We start from the raw sequence: 20,890 nt of genomic DNA on the forward strand, positions 1-20,890 counted from the left end.
GTTAGCATTTGTTGTTCACAAAGTGCTTCTTGGTTTGTCAAATGTGCTCAGCTTGCATCAATTGTAATGCAGTGAGGACCACGTCAGTCACCGGCTGGGCCCGCCCTCGAATCAGCCATGATGATGTTTCGCTGTACTGAGTCAATGAACAATGGGCAAGTCGGGCTTGGTTGAAAAGGTAGGACCTTTAATATCTGTCTCATTGGCCAGTAGGAAATAGAATTGGGAATGTCTCCGCTTCCGAAAGGCTTACTGGGGTCCACGCTGCATCTGGTGACTGCTCTGCGGAGTGAAATTCCTAGAAGCACATTTGGATCAGTCGAAATTCTGGATTGCATGTTTGCGCCGGTGGTCAGCAGTGGCTGCTCACTCAGTGGGCCGGAAGCGGCGCTCCTCTCCGTCCAGGATCCCGTGGTACAACCGGATCTCCTGCTCCAGCCGTTGCTTGGTCGCCAGGAGACCGTCGTAGTCCCTGCGCTGTTGCTCCGTCTCGGCCCGCACGTCCGTCAGTTCCGACTCCAGCTTGGACACCACTGAGCCCAGGTTCTGGAGCTCCATGTCGTGCCAGTGCTGAGCATCGCCCACCGAGTTCTCGAGGCCGCGTTTCTGCAGGAGGACACCATTAGTAGGGAATGGTGGCAGGCCAAGGGGCTTCCGTCACGTCTGTCTCACCAGAGCTCGGATAGATTCGGTCTCGGCCTGCAGGCTTTGCAACTTGCAGCCCGCGTCGGAGCACTGGACTTTGAGCGCCTCCAGCTCTTCCTCATCCGGACTCAGCCGACTCACACACTTGGCGTCCTGAGGGAGGTATGCGTGTCAAACGCCAGAACGCCGGCCGTGGAATACTTGCCATCCCAGCTGGTCACCTTGCATTCCTGATAGCTGTCTGTCTCGCCTCGGTTCTTCTCCGTCACTTTCTCCCAGTGGTTCCGGATGTAGGCCAGGATCTGGTCCAGGCTTGTTTCGATGGGAGCGTCCGTTTGATCCAGTTCCTGTCCAGACATTTGACTGTAGAGGAGGCGCACGTCCTGTGGGGCGGAGACAGCAATGTCAGGTATGTGGGTGATGTCAGGTATGTGGGTGATGTCACGTATGTGGATGTTGACGCTTAAGAGTCGGTCGGCCATATCGTAGACGCTGTTCTGTACTTGGGACCTGCTCGTGCTGTCGCGCCAGTTGTTGCAGTTCGACCCTCATTGCGTCCATCTGTTCTTCCAGCTCCGCCCGAGTCAAGCCGGCGTCTTCCAAGACTTTGTAGAGCGATGACATCTCGTCCTCCGCTGCCTTCCGAAATGGTCGCTCGCTCTCAAACCTGCAGCGACAGTGCACATAATTAACCCTGCTCCCCTCGCGATACCCCTGGGCGTCCACTAAACGACCTCTGACCTTTCTTTGAAGTCCTCAGCGTTGGCCTGCACATTTTCTGTCTGCAGCGTCAGTCGGGCGTTGTCCAGGATTGCTTCGCTGACCTGAACACACGCGTGGCCATAGAGACATTGCTGTCAATCAGTCGAGTTGTTATTTTGGAGGCGTGGCCCTGTTTCACGATTTGACTGAAGACTCGAATTACCGTACAGGACAAGCCGTGTTGTTTGTAGTTGGAAATGTCCATCTGAACACACTGGTGGTTCGGGACCACCAGTCCAGTAAAAAATATGATTGTATACATTTAAGCCGAGCCAAGTGACGTCGTCGAACTTGGGGTGGGACGGTGCGTGTAAAAGGACCCAAGTAAAAGCAAATGTTTGCACAATGGAACAGAGACAAATAGTCAGATTTTATGGAGAACAACAGAAATGGGACAAAATTTCCCATTGAGAGGTTGAAAGTCGGAGTATCTGGAAAGTTGGAAAAAGTCAAAGGTCTCTCAAGGTTATCAGAGTAGTTGTCGTTTGTCAACCGACTCAGTAAGTTGTCAGTGAATCGAGTAATTGTTGCACCTGGAGTTTGGTGCATTTGAGCGTTTTTGGACTCCGTCCTTGTGCCCCTGGTCGCCCCTCTCACCTGCCTGTAGACGTCCTCCCACTGGGCCCTGAGCGGCCCCCAGGCGCCAGCGCAAGATGCCTTGCGGTCCAGACACGTGTGGATTTGCTCCTCCAGCTGCTGGTTCAGTTGTTCCAGCGCTTGGACTTTGTCTCGGTACTCCATCAAGCAGCTGTTGAGGCCACCGCCCGCACCAACCCCCGCTGCACCCTGACCCGCCCGGGGCAGCAGGGGCCCTGCGCTGCTCCTAGTGCCCTGCAAGAAGATGCTGCTGATGCCCAAAGCTCTGCGAGACACACGCGTCCCCAGATTGGATGCACCGCCCGTCGGAAGGGTCACGCCTACAAAGACGCCCCGGGACGAGGCCCCGCCCGGGGCCACCCGGACGCATGAGGTGCTCGGGCGCTCCGACCCCGAGGACGCCGACGACAAGGACGCAGATTGGCCCAAAAAGGAGGAGCGGCGTCGCGATAGAGGCATGACAGAGTGAAACCTCAGAGGGAGCCGCTCGCCCACATTTATGGGAGGACTGGATTCTGGAAAGATGGCGCCTTTGTCAGCCTGGCATTTGTGTTACAGTGCTGACCTCTGACCTTTGTTGTCAGGCTCCCTGTGCGTGTGTTGGTGTAGCTGCATCAGCACATTTGAGCCAGGCACACGCACACACACTGTGACTCAGCTGTTTATTTGTTGTTCCTTTTAGACGAAAGGTTCTGGCTTGAAGCATCACCGTGAGAGCACACAAGTCCCTAACCCCATCAGCTCATTTTATTTTCAAGACCGCTTTATTGAGCTTTAATTGCTTTACTCCCAAAACGTCCCTCTGGTTTTTCTGTGACGCCCCCCCCTAACCCTACCAGCCCCCCCCCCATCTCTCACGCAAATGGCGATGAGGTGAAAACAGGAAGTGTAGAAAGAAATCAAAAAGTGTGACGAGCGTCTTTCCGGCACTTGTTTTGTCTGCCTGGCATACGTCCGCTTTATCTGCGGCCGCGACAGGCCCGGGCCTACAGAGACAGTGCCTGCGAGGTGTCACTGTCGGACGTTCTAGGAGAACCAAGTCCGCTTTTCCCGTAGCGAGCGAGCTGGTCCGAGGGCGGCGGCGGGCGCCGCCAGCAGACGCAGAGCTGCAGCAAGCGAAGGAGGTCCCGGCGGAAGCGCACACCCACAAAGGCGTAGAGGAAGGGGTTGAGGCAGGCGTGCAGATAGGCCACGGTCTTTAGCACCTGACCCGCCTTCAGAAAGCGCTTCAGCTCACGGCAGTCAGTGATGGTCACGTGAGCCGCCTGCGTGGCCTCTGTCACCAGCGCGGCGTTGTAGGGCAGCTGGGTCGCCAGGAAAACGCCCACCACGGCCAGGACCACGCGCATGGCCTTGTGCCGCTGGAAGCTACGCGTCTTGAGCAGCGTGGCCACCACAGCGCCGTAGCACGCCGCCATGACGGCAAAGGGCAGGCAGAAGCCCATCAGCACCTGCACCCAGAGCGTGGCCATCTTGGTGTGTTGGCCCATGTGCGGCGGGAACAGCATCCGACAGAAGTGGCGCGGGCCCTCCTCCGTCTCGGTCGAGGCAGCGGTGGCGAAGATCAGCTCAGGCGCGGCCAGCAGCAAAGCGGCCAGCCAGACGGCAGCACATGCCAGCCGCCCGCAGCGGCGCCGCTCGGCCTGCGAGTTTCGGGCCTTGGCCGTCTGCACGATGACCACATAGCGATCCACGCTTATGCAGGTCAGAAGGAGCGTGGAGCTGAACAGGTTCACTTTGTACACCGCCAAGGTCACCTGCAGACAAAGTAGCCGTCAAGCTGTCATTAGGGTTCACCGGGTGAGAAAGCAAACTAGAAACAAAGGCCACAGGCAATGCCCCCCCTCCCCGACCCGGGGTTGGGCCGTGATGCCAGCAAGATTCAACGACCAAAAGAAATCAAATGTGGTCTACTCTACCTTGCACATGGCGGCGCCAAAGGTCCAGCCGTGAGACGCCTCGGCCGCCCACAACGGCAGCGTGACCAAGAACAAAAGGTCGGCCACAGCCAGATTGAGCAGGAACACGTCGGTCATGGTCTTGAGACGGCGACGGATGTTCAGGTAGATCCAGACCACCGCCAGGTTCCCGGCACCACCCACTACCGCGATCATCCAAAAGAGCGGCGGCTCCCATGCGCGCCGGAAGGCCCGCACCGGTGCCAGATTGCATGTCAGGTCTGGATAGTCGTAGTCCGGGGTGCTGGCCGTTGGATCACCGGACCAGGGCTCCTGAAAAGAGCAAAATGAAGGGAAACGTTATGATAGCTACTCAATCATGCCTGAGCTGGCGGGGCTCCTTACCTCGGTCACAGAGTTTGTCATGAAGTCGTCCATGGACTTGCCTGGGCAACTTGCTTGCGGCTGGAACGCAAAACAGAAGCGGACCACACTGTGTTTACTGTGCCAAATTGGATCAAGCCTTTCCTCTCAAACTCGGCAATTTCTAACAAAGTCCCTGGCAGGGAGCAAGATCAGATGAAGATCACACATCTTCACAACAGCCCGTCAGGGCAACACCGATATGAGCCCTCCTTCTGTTGTCCGAATCGGTTCATCGGCCAATCTTCTTGCCATGTGCACTCATTATCATCGTTGCTAAGTCCTTAACTCGCAAACTTTAATTGCGGCTTCAATTTGTCCAATATCATAGCACCAGCAATGCTTTTCATCAGGTGCCGCCAGAACTGACATTTGCTTGAACTGAGGCTTTGCAGTCGAGCGAGCCTTCTCCTGGCCTGCACTGGGTAATGTGATGGCCCCAAGTGCCAGCGTGCACCCACGATTCTCTGCTCTTGCTTTCTTTCAAGCAAGTACACGTGCTGCATCAACGTTTCCCTTTATTTATAGGAGACAACTAGAAAAACGAGCTGAAGTTGGCCCACATACCTTTGCTGTGCGAGGTGAGGCGAGGCGAAGTGAGATGAGGGCCACGACACAGACGTTGGTTAGTCAAAGAAGACAAACTTCCTGGATTGGCAAATGGAGAGCCGAAAGAAGACAAGAGTAGAAAGGTGCCAGATTTGTCGCTTTCAAACAAAGATGATGACAAATAAGTCGCTGAGTGGCTTTTGGCTTCAAGAAAGATCTTGCCTTCGTTGACACGAGGACTCACAGCAACGTCGGCGGCGGTGCCGCGGTCGCACGGTGTTTGGATCTTTGGTACAGTTTTGACGAGTCAAAGCAGAAGTGATACGATGGGGCGGACCCACAGACACCACTGGGCCTTCCCTCCATTTTCGCAAAATCAAATGATTCTTACAGTCTGAGAAAGTTGATTTCCTGTGCACCCAACTGTTTTCATTGCGTGACAACAGCATTGGCGCGGTTGTGTAACAGGAAGTGAGAGTGTGAGGTTTGCACGCAAGCTCATTTTTTTCACTATTTGGTTTTGCGTCAAAACTGACAAACAGATTTCTCGAGGACGTCGGCAAAGTGCTTCAGAAGCCCTCCTTTGTTGTCATTATTAAGCAAAAGCTTATTTGTGTTTTTGGTTCGGCTTTTTTGTCAACTCACTTTTTACATGACTGACAGTCTCTTTTAAATCCCATCCATGTCTATCTTCCCATTTGCCTATTGAGATCCATTTCAGAACTTTGTTACATTCATGGTTAGGCTGTATTATTGGTGATACCACGTGCCGTGCCTTTGCCGGGCGAGCGCCCATTCGCGCACATGCGGCCTTGTTGTCTCTGAGACTCGACATTAATTTAATAAAAAAACGACATCCGTGTCCACTCTTTGTCCATCTGAGCCGTCTGTGTCAATAAAGTTTGAGACCATTGAACAAAAGCTGATTATCTGGTCAGATTACAAGCGTGCAGATACTTTTGCGCTTAATCTGCTCAGGATGTCCCCCGCCGGTAACACGCTCGTCACATTTGCAGGTAAAAGCATCAACTGTTTCTTCGTGCACGTAATCGTGAGTCGCCTCGTGCACGTGTTCCTCGGTCCTGAATGGTCGAGCCCGAGCTGACCCCGGGCTGAGCCCGATGCCGAGAAATGACATAGTTTGTTTCTTGTGCGCAAGCGCCGCTGCTGCTGCTGTGGATGTCGGTGGCACCGCTTTGGGCCTTCGTGGATGAGCTGGATGACTCGTGAGTCCCTTTTTGTCTCCACACCACGTCCTCACCAGTCCGTCAGGCGTTCATCCAACTGTTCCCCTGTCCGACAGCTTGTTGCAGACCAGGCAAATCGAAGACATTTGGCTGATTAAAGTACGTTGCCCTTTGTGTCGCCAATGGCCGACGTAGACATTTCGGTAGCCGTGTGTGTGTGCGGTAGGTTACTTAGTGGGCGGAGCTAGACGGCGATTGGTGGAGACGCAAGGGATTGATGGCATCTTCTCAAATGCAGAAGAAATGAACAATTCCCAGCGCAGAGACAAAGCGACTCTCATATAGTGTACGAGTCTCGTTTGATGAAAGTTCCACCAAACAACATTAAATGGGGGCGAGGGTATGCAGTCAGATAAGAACGGGGCCACTTCAATGATGTTTGCAGTTTTACGCTCCTTGGTGCCGGATCTGCAAGCAACTGGACCCGACCTGGCACGTGATCGGCTCCGAGCTCAAGAGCGTCGGATCGCCCGTCAACGTGGGCAAATGTGACGCCGTCGCCAACACGGGTGAGCCCGCCTTCATTAAAAAAAGTCCTCGTTGGCCTCGGCCCTTATGCGCTTTGGGCCCGCAGGCTTGGCCAAAGAGTTCAATGTTCGCACCTACCCCGCCATCTTCATGTGAGTTCACGGCACGCCAGCTGATATTTGCTGATGTCAACTTGATCTTGCAATGGCAATTGTCTTGTCATATGACGATGAATCCAGGTGGAAGAACGACGAGAAGTATCTTTACTCGGGTCCCCGCACCGCAGACGCCATTGTTGAGTTTGCTCACAGAGTTAGTGGGTGAGGAAGACATATACCCACGCACATGCCCGCCAGCGTGTGCACACGTGTTTCTTCTTGTTCTGTGCGTTTTCAGTCCGCTGATCCGACCTTTGACCAGTGTGCAGCTTTTCCAACACGCCTTAAATCGCCATGATGTCATGTTTGTGTACATCGGAGCATCATCGCAACTCAAAGTAACGCACACGTGCACACACATGGACCTTTGCCCTGCAACCGCAGACCTGCCACCTGTGTTTGCAGGGGGAGTACTTGTCCGTGGCTCGGGAGATGATTGTGTCGACCTTCTTCTTCTCCGCCGGCAGAGACGTCGTGCCCAAGGTCAACGCAAGAACGAGCGCGCGCATACACAAGACAGATCGCTCAGTCCCACGTTGGCGGTGTGTGTGGTTTGCAGGCCGTGTCGCTTCCCGCTCTTCCGGCCGTGGTGGTCTTCAAAGATGGCGATTGCTTTGGTTACAATGGTGGGAATTATGAAGCTGACCTCTGACCTTTAGCCTTGGGCACTGACCGTTGACGCATTCCAGAGGCCAGCGACGGCTCACTCAAGGCCTGGATCAAGAGGGAGAGATTCAGAAATTACGGCAAAGTGGACGACCACACACTCTATGCTATGGGAGACTCGGGTGAGCGCTGGCTGTGCTCGCTTGCCATGCGCGCTAGCTGTGCCCGCTGGCTGTGCTCGCGCACGCACTGGCACTGACACACACACTTTGCACCCGTTGCTTGGGCAGGAAAGCTGATCCTGTTGGCGCTGTTGGACGAGGTCAACGCGAGCCAACAAAACCTCAGGTATGACCCGCGTGATGCATTTCCTGTCTGTCTGCCCCGCGGACGCTATGCTTCCTGTCCAGGTTCAGGTACAAAAGCCTGGTGTGGAAAATTTCGCAAGACTACAAAGAAGTCTACAGCAGGTCGGGAAGTTGACAGCCTTCGAACGTGAACATCCATTGCGTGTGTGTCAAGCCTCGCTCTTGTTTTCATTGCCACAGAAACATTCATTTTGGCTTCATGGAGGGCAGTGAATACGTCAGTGGGCTCATCATGGGGTGAATACATGCGCGCCCGAGTTCATCCGTACACGTGTTTGTTCAGCATGTGATTCGTTGCTGTATTTTGTCGCATGTTCAGCGAGCTGCGCCTTCCGGCCATCGTCATGTTGAATTTGTCGACAGACAGCTACTTCATGCCGCCGGCTTCACTGGAGACGGAGCGCCACCTCCTGGACTTTGTAGATCAGGTTCTGGACGGCAGCATTCAGGCGAGTCCCCCAAAAAGCGCCGGAAATCTCGAAAAGCTTTCCCTGTTGACCCCTGTTGGTGCTCTCTCCTCTTTTAGGCTCACGGAGGAAACGGGCTCCCTCAGCGAGTCAGACGCTTCATTTACGACACCAAAGTCACGTTCTTGGTACTTCCTGTCGACATTTCCTGACTGAGGGCAGATGACTGTCTTGCTTTTCTCATCGTGGTTCTTTGCGTCACCCTGTACTGCTGTTTTCAACCCTGTTCTGTCTGCCACTGTCTTTGTGTCTATCCAGCTGCTGTTGAGCGAGGCTCCGGTGCTGGGCTGCTTCCTGGTGGCCATCCCGTTTGGCCTTTTGCTTTTCGTGTGCTTTGTGTGCCTGAAGGCCTGCTCCGACTACGGAGGCCAGGACGACGACGACTACAACCGGCCCGTGTTCTCTCGGAGACAAACAGCCGACAAGAAATCAAACTAGATGACTCTGATCGGCAGAATGCCAAAAGGCCGCACGCTTCAAAAGTCACTGAAGCCGATTTAAAACGAAATCCAACCACTGATGACTTTTAGGTGACTTTTCCATATTAGTGTGAAAGAGATTCTGGCGTTAGTGTGCCGTTAGCATCGTGTACTTCTTTGCTTTCGAGATTTTGAATGTCATGCAACAAACGCAGAGAAAAACTGTAACTCCTAACTGTGACGTCAGGTTTCTTAAGCACCACAATCAATTCTTTCAAAATAAAAGAGATTTCCCTTTCTGCTATGACGCTAGTGTGTTATTGTGAAGGTGGCCGGTCTGCCTGGACGCTTCCTGAAAAGCAACGGCAAAGCCAAGCGGCGCGTCTAACAAGCGGTAATTCGCTAGCCGAGTACTCCACCAAAAGTGGTCGTCTCCCCGATTAGGAGGTCCAACCGAACGGAACCACCTGGCGCTCTTCATGCTGGCGATCTGCTGACAACAACTTGTCGGCTCTCGTGCGCCGTCTCCATGGCAACGGAAGAGTTATACGAGGTGACGCTAACATGCTAACGCGAGCTAACGTATAACACGGCTAACTTGGATAGAAGTTGAAGAATGGCCGCGGGGTGACGTCGTGTCAACCAAATGTCGTCAAATGTGGTTAAGGCACAAGCCGTGAGCCACATGTAACCTGATTTGAGAAGAACACGTATAAGATGAACAAATGGGCTGCGTGCTGTCCATAGGTGGAGCGGATCGTGGACAAGCGGAACCGTAAGGGGCGGACGGAGTACCTGGTGCGCTGGCGAGGCTACGGCTGCGAAGGCGACACATGGGAGCCCGAGAATCACTTGGCTACCTGCATGCCGTACGTACACGACTTCAACCAGCACCACACCCTGCGCCACCGAGATGCCACCTTGCTGCGCTCCACCCGCAGCTACCTGTGCACCGGTACCTACGGCAACCCCTGCGGCCCGCCCGCCCACATCGGGCGACTCCCGCCCGTCGCCTGCCCGGATCCCGTCTCGGACCCTCAGCCCGCCCCGGCTCACCTGTACACCTCCCCCGGCGGACTCAAGGACCTCGGACACGCGTCATCGCGTGCTATGCCGGCACCCTTGATGTCGGCGCCTCTGATGCCAACGTCCTCGGTGGGCCCTGCTCGCCGCAGCTTGGACTTGTCTAAGAGCAGGATAAAAATCCTGGTGCCCAGAAGCCCCATGAACAGCCCACTGGACGCCGAGGAGTCACCCAGCGAGGCGGCGCCCAGCGAGGCGATCCACAACACGGATGCCGGCGCCCGCGACGCCCACGATGTGCCCCCCGAGGTGGCTCTGGAGCAGCCGACCAGCGTGCAGCTAGGCCAGGGGGAGCTGCGCGCCCGTATGGGGATCAGGTCGCGGAGCCACAACGACCCGCCCATGATGCGACCCCTCAATGGAACAGGTAAGAAAAAAGAAAACGGATACGCGGTCCGAGCAAATGAGGGCGTGCCAACTGACCGACTCTGCGTCTGCTTAGGCGCCGCTGAGGATGCGGGCGCAACGTCGGCGGTTAGCGCTACAATGGGCGTCCCGGCCAAGCGGCGTCTGGAGGTGCGTGCCGCTTTTGACAAACGTCTGCGCTTTAGCGTGCGCCGGACGGAGAGCGCCTACCGCTACCGCGACATCGTGGTCAAGAAACAAGATGGCTTCACGCACATCATGCTGTCCACCAAGAGCTCGGAGAACAACGCGCTCAACCCCGAGGTGCGCAGAGCGCCAAAGCGAGCACCAAGGGGGGGGGCTTCTGGCTTTTTTTGATCTCATCCCAACACGCTGGACGCCGGGCACGCCCCCTTGCCACCTCCGCAGGTGATGAAGGAGATCCAGAGCGCTATGGCGACGGCGGCGTCCGACGATACCAAGCTGGTATTGCTGGGAGCTGTGGGTGGCGTCTTCTGCGCTGGCCTGGACTTGCGCGACTTGGTCAGACGCCTCACGGATGACAGGAAGAAGGAGAGCGTCAAGATGGCCGAAACCATCAGGTAAGCGCTCGCCTCGCCTTTGCGGGGATTCAATGGAGTCGATGCAATTACAGCAGCAAACGGTTGAGAGCACCATCAGCTTTGATTTGACATTGAAAGAAAGACACATCGAAATGAAAAGTGGAGATTCTTTTGAGCCCATATTCAAAAACAAACCCATTTTCCCCCATAGCTGTGATGAAGTTCTTTCTTAGTCGGATGCTATATTCTGACTGGCTGAGCAAAGCGGCGATGGTTGACTGCCTTCAAATGTAAACCCTGGCCAAGTGACGCCAGCGCATTGTGCTTCCCTCCCTCAGGACGTTCGTCAACACCTTCATCCAGTTCCGCAAGCCCATCGTGGCCGCCGTCAACGGGCCAGCGCTGGGCCTGGGCGCCGCCATCTTGCCGCTATGCGATGTGGTGTGGGCCAATGAGAAGGCCTGGTTCCAGACGCCCTACGCCGCCTACGGGCAGACGCCAGACGCCTGCTCCTCCTTCACCCTCCCCTACATCATGGGCCCCCCCTCGGTCGGTCCACCGCCGCTGAGGTGACAAGAGCCGTGGCTGACGCCCTCCCTTTTGCTGGCAGGCCAACGAGCTGCTCTTGAGCGGCAGGAAGTTGACGGCGCAGGAGGCTTGTTCCAAAGGTTTGGTCTCGCAGGTTCTCTGGCCAGGAACCTTCACACAGGAAGTCATGCTGCGCATCAAAGAACTGGTCGCCGTCGACTCGCTCGTGAGTCTTGCTCAGTATTACTCGGTAGAATTGACCATACTGCAAGTATGGGATAGCGCCCAGTGTCTTGTGCCGCCACAGGTCCTGCGGGAGTCCAAAGCCTTGATGAGGAACTCCAGCCGAAGTTCTCTGGAGCAAACCAACGAGCGCGAGTGTGAAGCCTTAAAGCGAATTTGGGCCTCGTCGCAAGGAACCGACGCAATCTTGCAGCACCTGCACAGAGGCAAAGAGCTCTACTAGGACTAGGAGCCGGAACTGGGACCCGTTTGTGCTTCTAAGGCCGGATTTAGTCTCTTAGCTCCTTTCCGTGCCACACCCTTGCGAACAACACGTTTGTATCTTTTCTACATTGCCAAGTAAAACAGGAAAGGAGTCTCGCAGTACTTGGGTGTTTTACGTTTATGTGGCTATTGCGGCGCCCCCTGCTGGTTTGAAAACCCTCCAACGTCAGGGCTCTACCCACACGGGTCTCCCCGAACAAAGCGGTGGATGGGGTTTCGGAAGAAGCTTGGACGGGAGGATGACCGGGCCGGAAGGTCACCTGGCGTGATGTGGGAAGAAGGACATCAGATGAAGGGGTGGGGGGGGGCAAGATTTGATCAGCTCACAACCACGTTTCGTATTGTAGTGCCTTAAATTGTTTCTCACTGAAAGTGGCCCGTGGCACCAAAAGAAAGTTTCCCAACGTATGTGCAAGTGGGTATTTTGTTAAAGCCTTATTTTTTTAGATACACACAAAACTTTTAGGACCATCAAATACACATCTCAGAAAACACAAGTACATTTATTTATCAAAATAAAGGGAAAAAATTGGGCTTCCAAACTGAAGACGACAATGGTTTGTTGATGCTGGAACAACTTTTCCTAGGGTTTCTAAATTTGATGCAGTTGGATGTTGCATTCCAGTGTCTGCAGGCATGTGGTCAGGAGGCAGGCGTGGCCAGGTGCAGCGAGTAGGTGCGGTCAGGGAAGAGGATCAGCGTGTAGAAGTGGCGCTCGTGCACGTGCAGACTGTCCAAAAAGCCGTGAACTGTGAGGGCTGCCCAGCCCGGCGAGTGCGCCCCCTCCAGGAAATGGCTGCAACACAAACCAGCTACTAATCAGTGGCCCGTGCTGCCGGGCGAGCTTCCCAGGTTACCCGAGCTGCTGGATCAGCGTCATGATGTTTTCAGGAAGCAGCAGACCGCGCGCGGCGAGAAGAAACGAGCTCTGAGAGGAGTCGCTGGACGGACGAGGACACGCCGAGGGCAACGGAAAGCTGTGGCGACAACAAAGGGTTAGTGTCATTCAGTGGACAAATCGGCGGGTCGCGGCCTCCTTTGGTCTCACTTCCAGTCCGGGTCAGCTTGGATGGCCCCGAGCCACTCCAGAAGATCAAAGGGGTCGTGCGAGCGCAGGTCGCAAGCGGGCGGCACAGGGTGGCTCACGAGGCGACCGCTGACCTCTGGCGTGTGCTGCGACCACTTGTATCTCCACAGCAGGGGCTGCAGCACCCCTGTGTCCCCTGCGAACGCAACACGGTGGCATTTAAAAGGTGTGCCAGCCATCGGACTCTCAGAACCATCCTAAGTGCACGGAAGGAGACGGCAAGTCACCTGAAGTGGGCGCCAGCAGGAAGTCCATCCTTAATGGAAGTCGTGAGGTCAGACCGCTGAGGAGACGCCTGTAGCCCGGGCTGCCAGGAGCCATGTTGCTGTCACTCAAATCCACATTGACCACTAGAGACAAGTCACAAGTTAGCATGCTGGTGTGAGTCAGCGCCTGCAACTTGTAGGCTCCTTGCCAAGCACCCCAGCAAAGGTTAGTGAGAGTTTGGGCAAAGCACCAACGTTGGTTGTTCGTCATGGTTTGTTCAAATAGTCCCTAATAGGTTTGGCAACAACTGACATATGCTGACGACCTATCGTGCATTGCTGCTGACGTCAAAGGGAGAAGCAGCGCTTCCCACCGTATCGGCTGGACTTTGGTCTGCACGCTTTGCCTTGGATCCCCAACACCTCGTAAGAGTCTTTGTCCAGCGACAGACACAGATGCCCTGCACGCAAGCACACATCAGCCATGTTTAGGGAAAAGCATAGTTAGTGTAGGTGGTGGCACATCCTGAAGTCTGTTACCATTTGCCGTGAGAAAGGCGCAATTGTCTTCTTCGACGCGAGTCTTGTAGGACAGGCCGCACACGTTTCCTGAAGCACACGCACAGCTGGTTAGTCAGTTGACATGCAAGTCAATTGGGACAGAGGTGATGCCCCGAGTGCGTACCGCGTCTCAAGCATTCCTCTAAAAGTTCACAGAGCGGAAGTTCCTGGATCAGGTAGAAACTTTGGAAACTTCTTAAGGTTGCATCCAACTCAGAAGGAGCGTGGTCACAATCTGGGAGCAGCACGGTTGCCTGCACAAAGACCAAACATTTAATTGACAAAGGGCAATGGAAAAGACATGGAGTCGTCAGAACTTTATTGTTGCTATTTCAACATACAAAAAGTCATATTTGTCATTTATCGTGACGTCACCTATTGTTTTTGACGGACGGGAGACAGGCGAAAAAAATAAACGACGGGGGGGATTTGACTACTATCTGGCGGATAATGTACACGTGGGTTAGCGTGAGGGTCTGACCTTGTAGTTAAAGGGCAACTGCTCCAAGTGCGCTCTTAGTCTGTTGTTTGGGTGCAGCAGAGAAGACGTTTCACACTTAAGAATGGTTCTGCTGCTCATCTTCGCTCCAAACACGTTTGGGGTACAAACGGGAAACAAGCCATCCGGAAGCCAAGCAGCACACTACTTCCTGTTGCTCCTCTTCCTTCTTGTATGTTTGTGTGTTGTTGTTGTCAGTAGTGGTACGTGTCATCACTTTTATTTGTTGTATTCTTTCTGCAACGATCACCGTCCTGCAATCGGTGTTTCTTTGGGCTCAACGAGACATGCGAAACGCAGCAAAATAAAGCTCCTGTCCAACAGGGGGCGATGTATGTTGCGCTAAATGACGACGCTGACATCTTCCTCGCTGGTCGTAATCACGTGTCCAATGTCCAGACCCGGAAGTCGGTCGAGCACGCTGTTGCTGTGATCACAACCCAACGCAACACTAAATATTCACACCGAGTTGACTTTACTGATCTTTGGCATTAGTTTGACGTTAGTGACGTCATGGCGGTGGTTGTCGACTCTGTACCTGGACAGTTTGATGACGTGGAGAACGAGTGCGGGTAAGCAACCGCGTGCGCGTGGTTGATGTTCACGCGTAGCCTTGATAGCCGCGTTTGACGTCACACTTAGCACTTAGACGGTCGTGTGACAGTCCTGGTTTTAAAATAGTAACCGTCTAAATAATAACCGTGTGTTGTTTGTTTTGTTCCCCTGCAGCCAATCCCAAGCGTTGGACGTCCCACGTGATATCAAGCGAGCTGGCCTGCAGCAGTACAGCGATGATGATTATGATGACGACGTTGATGAAGATGCTGATGACGAGTGGGCGTGGTCGGCCGCAGGAGGGGATCTAACCAAACGATTTAACCGCAGTGCCGTTGCTCAGGTGAGACGATTTACAGCTACGATGATGGATGGTAATGATCCCGTGGCGGTTTTGTTTTTCAGGCTAACAAACAGAATTTGCCCAATCACACGCTTCTTACCACGGACAGGTCGCTGAGGAGGTTTGAGCACAAGATAAACCTGGGTAGCTCCCACGCTCACACCCGCCCACTCAAAACATGGCACCTTTACTCACGTGATTGTTCATTTGCAGATAAGCTCAACCTGTCTGACTCTGTAATGAACAAAGTGACGACAAAGCAGAAGCAGAAGGACGCCGACACGTACGTCAGCGCTCCGGAAAGCGTCTTTGCGGAGACTGGGGAGCTAAGGCGGCGATCGCATCGGCAACCGCGTCAGCGATCGTTCCTTATTGGCTAGCCCGCAATCACAATGTGGCGACATTTGCCAAAATGACGGAGGTGGTCTTTGTTCTCACCTGCAGGTACCGCCTGAAGGATAAATCGGACCGGGCCACAGTAGAACAGGTGCCGATTAACGTGATGGAAATGGTTTGATTGTGAAGAGGCTACGAGGTTTGTGCCTGACTCAAGTGCGGTGCAGGTTTTAGATCCTCGGACGCGAATGATTCTCTTCAAGATGTTGACTCGTGGGATCATCTCGGAAATCAATGGCTGCATCAGCACGGGGAAAGAGGTGAGCACGCGTTGACGTCGCTTTGCCACGCTCCGCCTCTCCTCAATGCGCCCATCCCGTCAGGCCAACGTCTACCACGCCGTCACTTCCGGCGGAGAAGGCCGAGCCATCAAAATCTACAAGACATCCATCCTGCACTTCAGGGACCGAGACAAATACGTCAGCGGCGAGTTCAGGTCCCGCGCTCGCCTCTCTGTTCTGTCTCGACTCAAAGTCGTCCGCGGGGGCTAAAGCCTTTTTGGCCTACAGGTTCCGTCACGGTTACTGCAAAGGCAACCCCAGGAAGATGGTGCGAACTTGGGCCGAGAAGGAGATGAGGAACCTGATCAGGTCCCAGCTTTTCCGCAAGTCCCCCACTCCCAAAAACTGGCGCACTCACACTCAAACCTCCCTGACGCTCTCAGGTTGCAGACGGCCGGCATTCCCAGTCCGGAACCACTGCTGCTGCGGAGCCACGTGCTACTCATGACCTTCATCGGCAAAGACGACACGTGAGGCCCGCCAGCGAGCTCTGCGCCGGCCACTGTCTGCTGATCGGCCGGCCTTCTCACGTCTGCCCTGCATGAGTAGGCCCGCCCCGCTGCTGAAGAACGCTGTCCTGTCTGAGTCCAAGGCCCGCGAGCTCTACCTGCAGGTGGTCCACGACATGAGGAACATGTTCCAGCGGGCCAGGCTGGTTCACGCCGACCTCAGCGAGTTCAACATGCTGTAAGCGTTGCGACGAGCCACTTTGCGGTGGCGGCAGCCGACCTCAATTTCTGCCCCGTCCGGTTCCAGATATCACCGTGGCGGCGCTTACATCATCGACGTGTCGCAGTCGGTAGAACATGACCACCCGCGTGCGCTGGACTTCCTCCGCAAAGACTGCGGTAACGTCAACGGTGAGTGGACATTTTGAGAAGCCCCCTCGGCAGAGAGTTGAGCACTTTTTCGCTTTCAGAGTTTTTCGGCAAGCGCGGCGTGGCGGTGATGACCACGCGAGAGCTTTTTGACTTCATCACTGACCTGTCCATAACCTGCGACAACGTGGACCAATACCTGGAGAAGGTGCGTAAGCGGCGAGCGTGACCTCTGACTTTTACTCACCTGATCACGTATGCTGGCCGGTGCAGATGATGGTTGTCGCGACCCAGCGGACGGCGGAACAGCGATCGGATGCCGACCAAGTGGACGAGGAGGTGAGAGACGGAGAGCGGCCACGTTTGTCCGGGTCTCTGACCGGGTGTCCAATCAGGTGTTCAAGAAGGCCTACATCCCACGAACGCTCACGGAGGTCAGCCACTACGAGCGAGACTTCGACATGCTCAGGACGGGGGAGGAGGAGACCACCGCGGGCCAGCACAACGACAACGTGAGTGGAGCGGCGGCGGCAGTCTGCGCTTTGCTCTCAGGAAGCTCCCAATCTTCACAAAAAGTGGAGCTCGGCGAATCACCGTCCTCTTCTTGCTCTCGGTTCTTCAGGTTCTCTATCAGACGCTGACGGGACTGAAGAAGGATCTGTCTGGCGTTCAGATGGTAGGATGGCTTCACACTGGCTTGAAGCTTTGCATCGCCCAAACCCCGTTCACGTTCTATCGCAACAATTCAAAAGCCGCCCCGTTCAACTTGAGCGCAATCCTCGGTCTTCAGGTTCCGGCTCTGTTGGAGGATGACTGCTTGTCCTCGTCGGAGGGGGAGCAAGAGGAGGTTGACCAAGATGAGGCGGGCAAGGCCACTCGGACATCACCCAGCGACAATGCTGAACCCCTGGACAAAAAGGTACTTGTTTGCCACGCTCAGCGCTGGGAGAGGACAAACGTGGCCTTTTTGTTCCAGGAGAAGAAGAGGTTGGTGAAAGAAGCTCAGAGAGAAAAGAGGAAGTCTAAAGTTCCAAAACACCTCAAGAAGAGGAAGGAGAAAACCGCTAAGACTAAGAAGTGAAGATGAGTGTCGGAGCTGGCCCTCGGCGCCCTCATTCGTTCGGTCCTTCATTAAACAAATCTCGATGAACTCAGTGAACGCGTACCGTCCCCTCTTTGGGTCTTTGCCGTTTCTGATGCAGCACTGCGTGCATGTGTCAACGCAAACTGGGATTCTTAATATGTGCATGGACACAACGAAGGGTACTGATTGGTGGCCTACATTGAAAGTCACGTCCATGCGTGTTGAGCTGCTACAGGTGTTGACGCTTGTGAAGGCGTTGCAAGGTGCGCGCGTTGGGCTGCTCACGTCTACAATCACGTGGAGATTGACAGCTGGACGGTCGCCGCCTCCGTCGTCAAGAATACCGATGGTGCGTCGTGTCGGCTGTCGTTGGCGAGTGTCCTCTTCAGGCTCCCGCTTCGACATGATCTCACGGCGAGTCATCGCAGCCAGCTCGTCGGCCGATCGGATCGTGCGAGCCTTTCCCTGTTGCCGTGACGACGATGAGCCGAGTTAATAACATGCTCATCGCCACGGCAGCGTGGTGACCAATCGGAGATGCTTGATGCAAGATAGGTTAAGGTGGAAAAAACGAATTGTTTGCACTTTGCTGTTAAAATGGTTTAAAAAAAAAAAAAGTGTTCTGAAAATTGAAAGAACCTTTTTGCATCCATTATCAGTTCAGTAACATGCAATTTCATCCAGACGTCATTGATGTATTGACTTTCATCTTGTATTTCAAAATGTTTTGGTTCAGTTTCTTCCCTCAATCAAAATGTCCACTTACGATTAATTGTATTGACACATAACGCCTATCACATTGTGATAAAATAAGCCAATAAAACTCTTTAGAATGTTGACGTTTGTTACCAGCAAATCTCGATCGGTAGCCAAAGCGGGTCCCGATGTGACCAGGAGAGGGCGGTGGCGGCAGCCACGTAGGTGGGGAACGAAGAAGACAAAACCCGGAAGTGAGTGGCGTCGCTGATCCGCACCGTTAAGCCAGAATTTGGCATCACATCGTCCTTCTCGTTGATTTTTTAAAGTCGACAGCCGTAAGTTGGACATTTTGGTTGTGCTTGTTTTGGCTCCAGTCCGAAGCTGAAATATGAACAGACTTGTTGATAGTTACCCGTTCAAGTAACGACGTTTTGTGTCGTTAGTGACCCAACAAGTGCGAAGGGTTAACGAACCAAATGGCAAAGAAAACAAACGACTAACGTTAGAACTGCAGCTAATGATCACAAAAATGGATGTGACTTTTGGACGCGTTGTTGTTGAACCTTTCCTCATGAATGTGCGTACAAAAGTTTGGGGTCACATCAAAATGCACTTGTTTTTTCTTAACCTAAGCCTTTTTTAACGAGGATAACATCAAACTAATCAGGAATACACACGATACGTTGTTAATGTGACTGACTATTGTAGCTGCAAACGTCTGCTTTTTAATGCAATATCTTTATAAGCATATAAAGGCCCATTTCCAGCAACCATCCCTCCAGTGTCCTAATGGTTTGCCAATTGTGTTAGAAGGCTAATGAAGGATTAGAAAACCCTTGAGTAATTATGTTAGTTTTAATGGAAAACACTAAATGATCTGGGTGACCCCATACTTTTCAACAGTAGTGTACATGCCTTTGAAAAGCGCTCTTGCGTGTTCTGATGCAGCCCACCGAGTATGACGGACATTTGGCAGAGCGCCATGGATCACGCTGTCGCTGTGGCGCGAAAAGCTGGACAGGTACTCTACGCACACACACGCACGTAGATGCATGGTGATAAGAGCGCTTCTGGTTGTGATTGGGAAGGTGGTACGTGATGCGGTGGGCGGCGTGCAAAAAGAGGCAGTGATGGTCAAGAGTTCGTCCATTGACTTGGTGACGGAGACGGACCAGAAAGTCGAAAAGCTTATCATTGAGTCGATCAAGGAGAAATTCCCAACACACTGGTACAAACTTTGTGTATGTGTGTCTTGTGCGTTTGTGCCTATGCGCGTGCAAAGAAAAAACCAATCTGGAAAGTGGAAGTGGGGCGGCCGGCTGATGGTGTCGTTTGCACGCCAGCTTCATTGGGGAGGAGTCGGTGGCTGCAGGAGAAGTTTGCCTCCTGAGCGACAGTCCCACATGGATCATCGACCCCATTGACGGGACCACCAACTTTGTTCACACGTGAAGTCCATTCTTCTTCTCCTGCTCCCCCTCGCCCGTGCCAACCCTGACCCTGCTTCCTGCCTCCACAGATTCCCTTACGTCGCCGTTTCCATCGGCTTTTCGGTCAACAAGCAGGTGAGAGGCCCGGCCCGTCCCGGTGATGTGGAAGTATGTCAATGGAGTGGCTGGTCTCGCCGCCTCCCAGGTGGAGTTTGGCGTGGTGTACAGTTGCCTGCGGGATGAGATGTACACGGCGCGGCGGGGAAAGGGAGCCTTCTGCGACGGGCGCCCGCTGCAGGTTTCTCAGCAGCAAGGTCGGCACGTCATCCCTCGTCGATAAAGACAATTGCAATGGGGGAGTGATGTCGGCTACGTTCCTGTAGACATCCGGCAGGCCCTTGTCGCCACCGAGTTCGGCTCAAATCGAGACCCTCCAGCGGTGGACAAGATGTTCTCCAGTCTCAAACGGGTTCTCAGCATTCCAGTCCACGGGTAGGGTGCCCGCTGTCCCGGCTTGGATACATGGACTGACGGCTGATGGCGTGCGCGTTTGGTTGCAGTGTGCGTGGCGCCGGAAGCGCCGCCATCAACTTGTGCCTGGTGGCATCCGGCTGCGTGGAGGCATACTACGAGATCGGCATCCACGTGTGGGACATCGCCGCCGGCTTGCTCATCGTCTCCGAGGCCGGTGGCGTCCTCATGGACGTCAAGGGTGAGAGCTCTGCTGTCGTTGGGGCGACGCGGCACCTTGCTCACATGTGCTTGCATGCGTGCAGGAGGCCCGCTGGACCTGATGTCTCGCCGCATTCTGGCCGCCAACAACAGGAGGGTCGCTGAGCGTCTCTCCAAAGAAATCGATGACTTCAGTGTGCGCCGAGACGACGACGCCTCTTGACCTCTGAATTTGAGCGCTCATTGGTGACATGTACACATTTGTTCACGACTTGATTCTATTGGGGTGATACCCTTAGTTTTGTTTTGTGTTAACAATTGGCCAACCCAAAGCGTCTGTCTGACCACGCAACAATTTATTTAATTTTTTTTGCTCTATGTAAGTGATGCATTTGGCAAACATCCCCTGACGACACAGGCGACACTTGTCGAGTACAGCCTCATCATTCTTGTGAAACAAGTAAATGGATTAATTAGTCACATTTGACAGAGAAAATTCTGATGCCTGCTTCTATATCCATTTCACAAATACACGTTTTGAATTCTGACAATGTTCATTTGCGTTTTTCATGAAGTCATGTTGGAGCTTTTCGTTTTGGGTTAGGTGGGGTGTGGCATCCAGCAAG

At 54.0% G+C, this 20,890-nt stretch overlaps 7 protein-coding genes across 11 annotated transcripts; 4 read left to right on the forward strand and 3 right to left on the reverse strand.

Moving 5' to 3' along the window:
* Positions 1 to 166: 166 nt before the first annotated feature.
* Positions 167 to 2,504, reverse strand: bfsp2 (beaded filament structural protein 2, phakinin). Its single transcript, XM_061294577.1, has 7 exons — positions 2,005 to 2,504; positions 1,387 to 1,469; positions 1,156 to 1,312; positions 867 to 1,028; positions 673 to 798; positions 371 to 606; positions 167 to 298 (listed from the first exon to the last, which is right to left on the reverse strand). The coding sequence occupies exons 1-7, from the start codon at positions 2,461 to 2,463 to the stop codon at positions 250 to 252; spliced, it is 1,272 nt and encodes a 423-aa protein (XP_061150561.1). The 5' UTR covers positions 2,464 to 2,504; the 3' UTR covers positions 167 to 249.
* A 145-nt stretch (positions 2,505 to 2,649) lies between these two features.
* Positions 2,650 to 5,187, reverse strand: LOC133165147 (C-C chemokine receptor type 9-like). Of its 2 annotated transcripts, XM_061294601.1 has the most exons (5): positions 5,097 to 5,158; positions 4,893 to 4,973; positions 4,308 to 4,367; positions 3,924 to 4,235; positions 2,650 to 3,761 (listed from the first exon to the last, which is right to left on the reverse strand). In XM_061294601.1, exons 3-5 carry the CDS (start codon positions 4,338 to 4,340, stop codon positions 2,991 to 2,993), a joined length of 1,116 nt encoding a protein of 371 aa, XP_061150585.1. In that variant the 5' UTR covers positions 4,341 to 4,367; positions 4,893 to 4,973; positions 5,097 to 5,158; the 3' UTR covers positions 2,650 to 2,990. The 2 variants fall into 2 exon arrangements, with proteins under 2 accessions (XP_061150585.1, XP_061150584.1); XM_061294600.1 differs by having other exon boundaries at positions 4,893 to 5,187.
* Positions 5,188 to 5,318: 131 nt separating this feature from the next.
* LOC133165127 (protein disulfide-isomerase TMX3-like) lies at positions 5,319 to 8,911 on the forward strand. The gene is made up of 16 exons (XM_061294574.1): positions 5,319 to 5,890; positions 6,034 to 6,100; positions 6,178 to 6,220; positions 6,507 to 6,630; positions 6,696 to 6,741; positions 6,829 to 6,909; positions 6,986 to 7,085; positions 7,153 to 7,230; positions 7,307 to 7,373; positions 7,437 to 7,535; positions 7,644 to 7,701; positions 7,764 to 7,823; positions 7,902 to 7,958; positions 8,041 to 8,170; positions 8,248 to 8,316; positions 8,447 to 8,911. The coding sequence occupies exons 1-16, from the start codon at positions 5,854 to 5,856 to the stop codon at positions 8,624 to 8,626; spliced, it is 1,296 nt and encodes a 431-aa protein (XP_061150558.1). The 5' UTR covers positions 5,319 to 5,853; the 3' UTR covers positions 8,627 to 8,911.
* Positions 8,912 to 8,953: 42 nt separating this feature from the next.
* cdyl (chromodomain protein, Y-like) lies at positions 8,954 to 11,735 on the forward strand. 3 transcript variants are annotated; one of them, XM_061294540.1, is made up of 7 exons: positions 8,954 to 9,160; positions 9,355 to 9,476; positions 9,549 to 10,057; positions 10,133 to 10,359; positions 10,465 to 10,637; positions 10,937 to 11,147; positions 11,209 to 11,735. In XM_061294540.1, exons 1-7 carry the CDS (start codon positions 9,137 to 9,139, stop codon positions 11,590 to 11,592), a joined length of 1,650 nt encoding a protein of 549 aa, XP_061150524.1. In that variant the 5' UTR covers positions 8,954 to 9,136; the 3' UTR covers positions 11,593 to 11,735. The 3 variants fall into 3 exon arrangements, with proteins under 3 accessions (XP_061150524.1, XP_061150523.1, XP_061150525.1); XM_061294541.1 differs by having other exon boundaries at positions 8,956 to 9,160; positions 9,355 to 10,057; positions 11,209 to 11,352; positions 11,434 to 11,735; XM_061294539.1 differs by having other exon boundaries at positions 9,355 to 10,057.
* Positions 11,736 to 12,117: 382 nt separating this feature from the next.
* rpp40 (ribonuclease P/MRP 40 subunit) lies at positions 12,118 to 14,283 on the reverse strand. The gene is made up of 8 exons (XM_061294624.1): positions 13,969 to 14,283; positions 13,612 to 13,741; positions 13,467 to 13,535; positions 13,301 to 13,387; positions 12,948 to 13,070; positions 12,682 to 12,856; positions 12,491 to 12,610; positions 12,118 to 12,429 (listed from the first exon to the last, which is right to left on the reverse strand). Exons 1-8 carry the CDS (start codon positions 14,065 to 14,067, stop codon positions 12,276 to 12,278), a joined length of 957 nt encoding a protein of 318 aa, XP_061150608.1. The 5' UTR covers positions 14,068 to 14,283; the 3' UTR covers positions 12,118 to 12,275.
* Positions 14,284 to 14,360: 77 nt separating this feature from the next.
* riok1 (RIO kinase 1 (yeast)) lies at positions 14,361 to 17,533 on the forward strand. Its single transcript, XM_061294544.1, has 17 exons — positions 14,361 to 14,558; positions 14,716 to 14,884; positions 14,947 to 15,028; positions 15,098 to 15,167; positions 15,329 to 15,371; positions 15,448 to 15,540; positions 15,604 to 15,716; positions 15,790 to 15,870; positions 15,945 to 16,031; positions 16,111 to 16,248; positions 16,318 to 16,421; positions 16,481 to 16,587; positions 16,653 to 16,718; positions 16,775 to 16,891; positions 17,002 to 17,055; positions 17,170 to 17,298; positions 17,356 to 17,533. The coding sequence occupies exons 1-17, from the start codon at positions 14,500 to 14,502 to the stop codon at positions 17,458 to 17,460; spliced, it is 1,617 nt and encodes a 538-aa protein (XP_061150528.1). The 5' UTR covers positions 14,361 to 14,499; the 3' UTR covers positions 17,461 to 17,533.
* Positions 17,534 to 18,385: 852 nt separating this feature from the next.
* impa1 (inositol monophosphatase 1) lies at positions 18,386 to 20,815 on the forward strand. 2 transcript variants are annotated; one of them, XM_061294655.1, is made up of 9 exons: positions 18,386 to 18,497; positions 19,111 to 19,183; positions 19,251 to 19,390; positions 19,506 to 19,610; positions 19,682 to 19,727; positions 19,798 to 19,906; positions 19,976 to 20,084; positions 20,153 to 20,304; positions 20,369 to 20,815. In XM_061294655.1, exons 2-9 carry the CDS (start codon positions 19,121 to 19,123, stop codon positions 20,485 to 20,487), a joined length of 843 nt encoding a protein of 280 aa, XP_061150639.1. In that variant the 5' UTR covers positions 18,386 to 18,497; positions 19,111 to 19,120; the 3' UTR covers positions 20,488 to 20,815. The 2 variants fall into 2 exon arrangements, with proteins under 2 accessions (XP_061150639.1, XP_061150640.1); XM_061294656.1 differs by having other exon boundaries at positions 18,415 to 18,497; positions 19,108 to 19,183.
* Positions 20,816 to 20,890: the final 75 nt, after the last annotated feature.

Source organism: Syngnathus typhle, linkage group LG13, assembly GCF_033458585.1.
Source record: "Syngnathus typhle isolate RoL2023-S1 ecotype Sweden linkage group LG13, RoL_Styp_1.0, whole genome shotgun sequence".
NCBI lineage: Eukaryota > Metazoa > Chordata > Actinopteri > Syngnathiformes > Syngnathidae > Syngnathus > Syngnathus typhle.

Excerpts from the sequence above, each read along its gene's own strand:
- bfsp2 (XM_061294577.1), bottom strand. The coding sequence starts at position 2,463 with ATGCCTCTATCGCGACGCCGCTCCTCCTTTTTGGGCCAATCTGCGTCC. Across the intron at positions 799-866 it reads ACAGCTATCAGGAATGCAAG|GACGCCAAGTGTGTGAGTCG; the intron begins GTGACCAGCTGG and ends TACCTCCCTCAG. Across the intron at positions 607-672 it reads CCGAATCTATCCGAGCTCTG|AAACGCGGCCTCGAGAACTC; the intron begins GTGAGACAGACG and ends GTCCTCCTGCAG.
- LOC133165147 (XM_061294600.1), bottom strand. The coding sequence starts at position 4,340 with ATGGACGACTTCATGACAAACTCTGTGACCGAG. Across the intron at positions 4,236-4,307 it reads TGACAAACTCTGTGACCGAG|GAGCCCTGGTCCGGTGATCC; the intron begins GTAAGGAGCCCC and ends TGCTCTTTTCAG. Across the intron at positions 3,762-3,923 it reads TTGGCGCCGCCATGTGCAAG|GTGACCTTGGCGGTGTACAA; the intron begins GTAGAGTAGACC and ends CTTTGTCTGCAG.
- LOC133165127 (XM_061294574.1), top strand. The coding sequence starts at position 5,854 with ATGTCCCCCGCCGGTAACACGCTCGTCACATTTGCAG. Across the intron at positions 6,101-6,177 it reads GTGGATGAGCTGGATGACTC|CTTGTTGCAGACCAGGCAAA; the intron begins GTGAGTCCCTTT and ends CCTGTCCGACAG. Across the intron at positions 8,171-8,247 it reads TTCTGGACGGCAGCATTCAG|GCTCACGGAGGAAACGGGCT; the intron begins GCGAGTCCCCCA and ends CTCCTCTTTTAG.
- cdyl (XM_061294539.1), top strand. The coding sequence starts at position 9,137 with ATGGCAACGGAAGAGTTATACGAG. Across the intron at positions 10,058-10,132 it reads GCGACCCCTCAATGGAACAG|GCGCCGCTGAGGATGCGGGC; the intron begins GTAAGAAAAAAG and ends GCGTCTGCTTAG. Across the intron at positions 10,360-10,464 it reads ACAACGCGCTCAACCCCGAG|GTGATGAAGGAGATCCAGAG; the intron begins GTGCGCAGAGCG and ends CCACCTCCGCAG.
- rpp40 (XM_061294624.1), bottom strand. The coding sequence starts at position 14,067 with ATGAGCAGCAGAACCATTCTTAAGTGTGAAACGTCTTCTCTGCTGCAC. Across the intron at positions 13,536-13,611 it reads AGAGGAATGCTTGAGACGCG|GAAACGTGTGCGGCCTGTCC; the intron begins GTACGCACTCGG and ends CGTGTGCTTCAG. Across the intron at positions 13,071-13,300 it reads ACCAAAGTCCAGCCGATACG|TGGTCAATGTGGATTTGAGT; the intron begins GTGGGAAGCGCT and ends ACTTGTCTCTAG.
- riok1 (XM_061294544.1), top strand. The coding sequence starts at position 14,500 with ATGGCGGTGGTTGTCGACTCTGTACCTGGACAGTTTGATGACGTGGAG. Across the intron at positions 15,541-15,603 it reads GCATCAGCACGGGGAAAGAG|GCCAACGTCTACCACGCCGT; the intron begins GTGAGCACGCGT and ends CCATCCCGTCAG. Across the intron at positions 16,249-16,317 it reads CTCAGCGAGTTCAACATGCT|ATATCACCGTGGCGGCGCTT; the intron begins GTAAGCGTTGCG and ends GTCCGGTTCCAG.
- impa1 (XM_061294655.1), top strand. The coding sequence starts at position 19,121 with ATGACGGACATTTGGCAGAGCGCCATGGATCACGCTGTCGCTGTGGCG. Across the intron at positions 19,611-19,681 it reads ACCACCAACTTTGTTCACAC|ATTCCCTTACGTCGCCGTTT; the intron begins GTGAAGTCCATT and ends CTGCCTCCACAG. Across the intron at positions 20,085-20,152 it reads CTCAGCATTCCAGTCCACGG|TGTGCGTGGCGCCGGAAGCG; the intron begins GTAGGGTGCCCG and ends GTTTGGTTGCAG.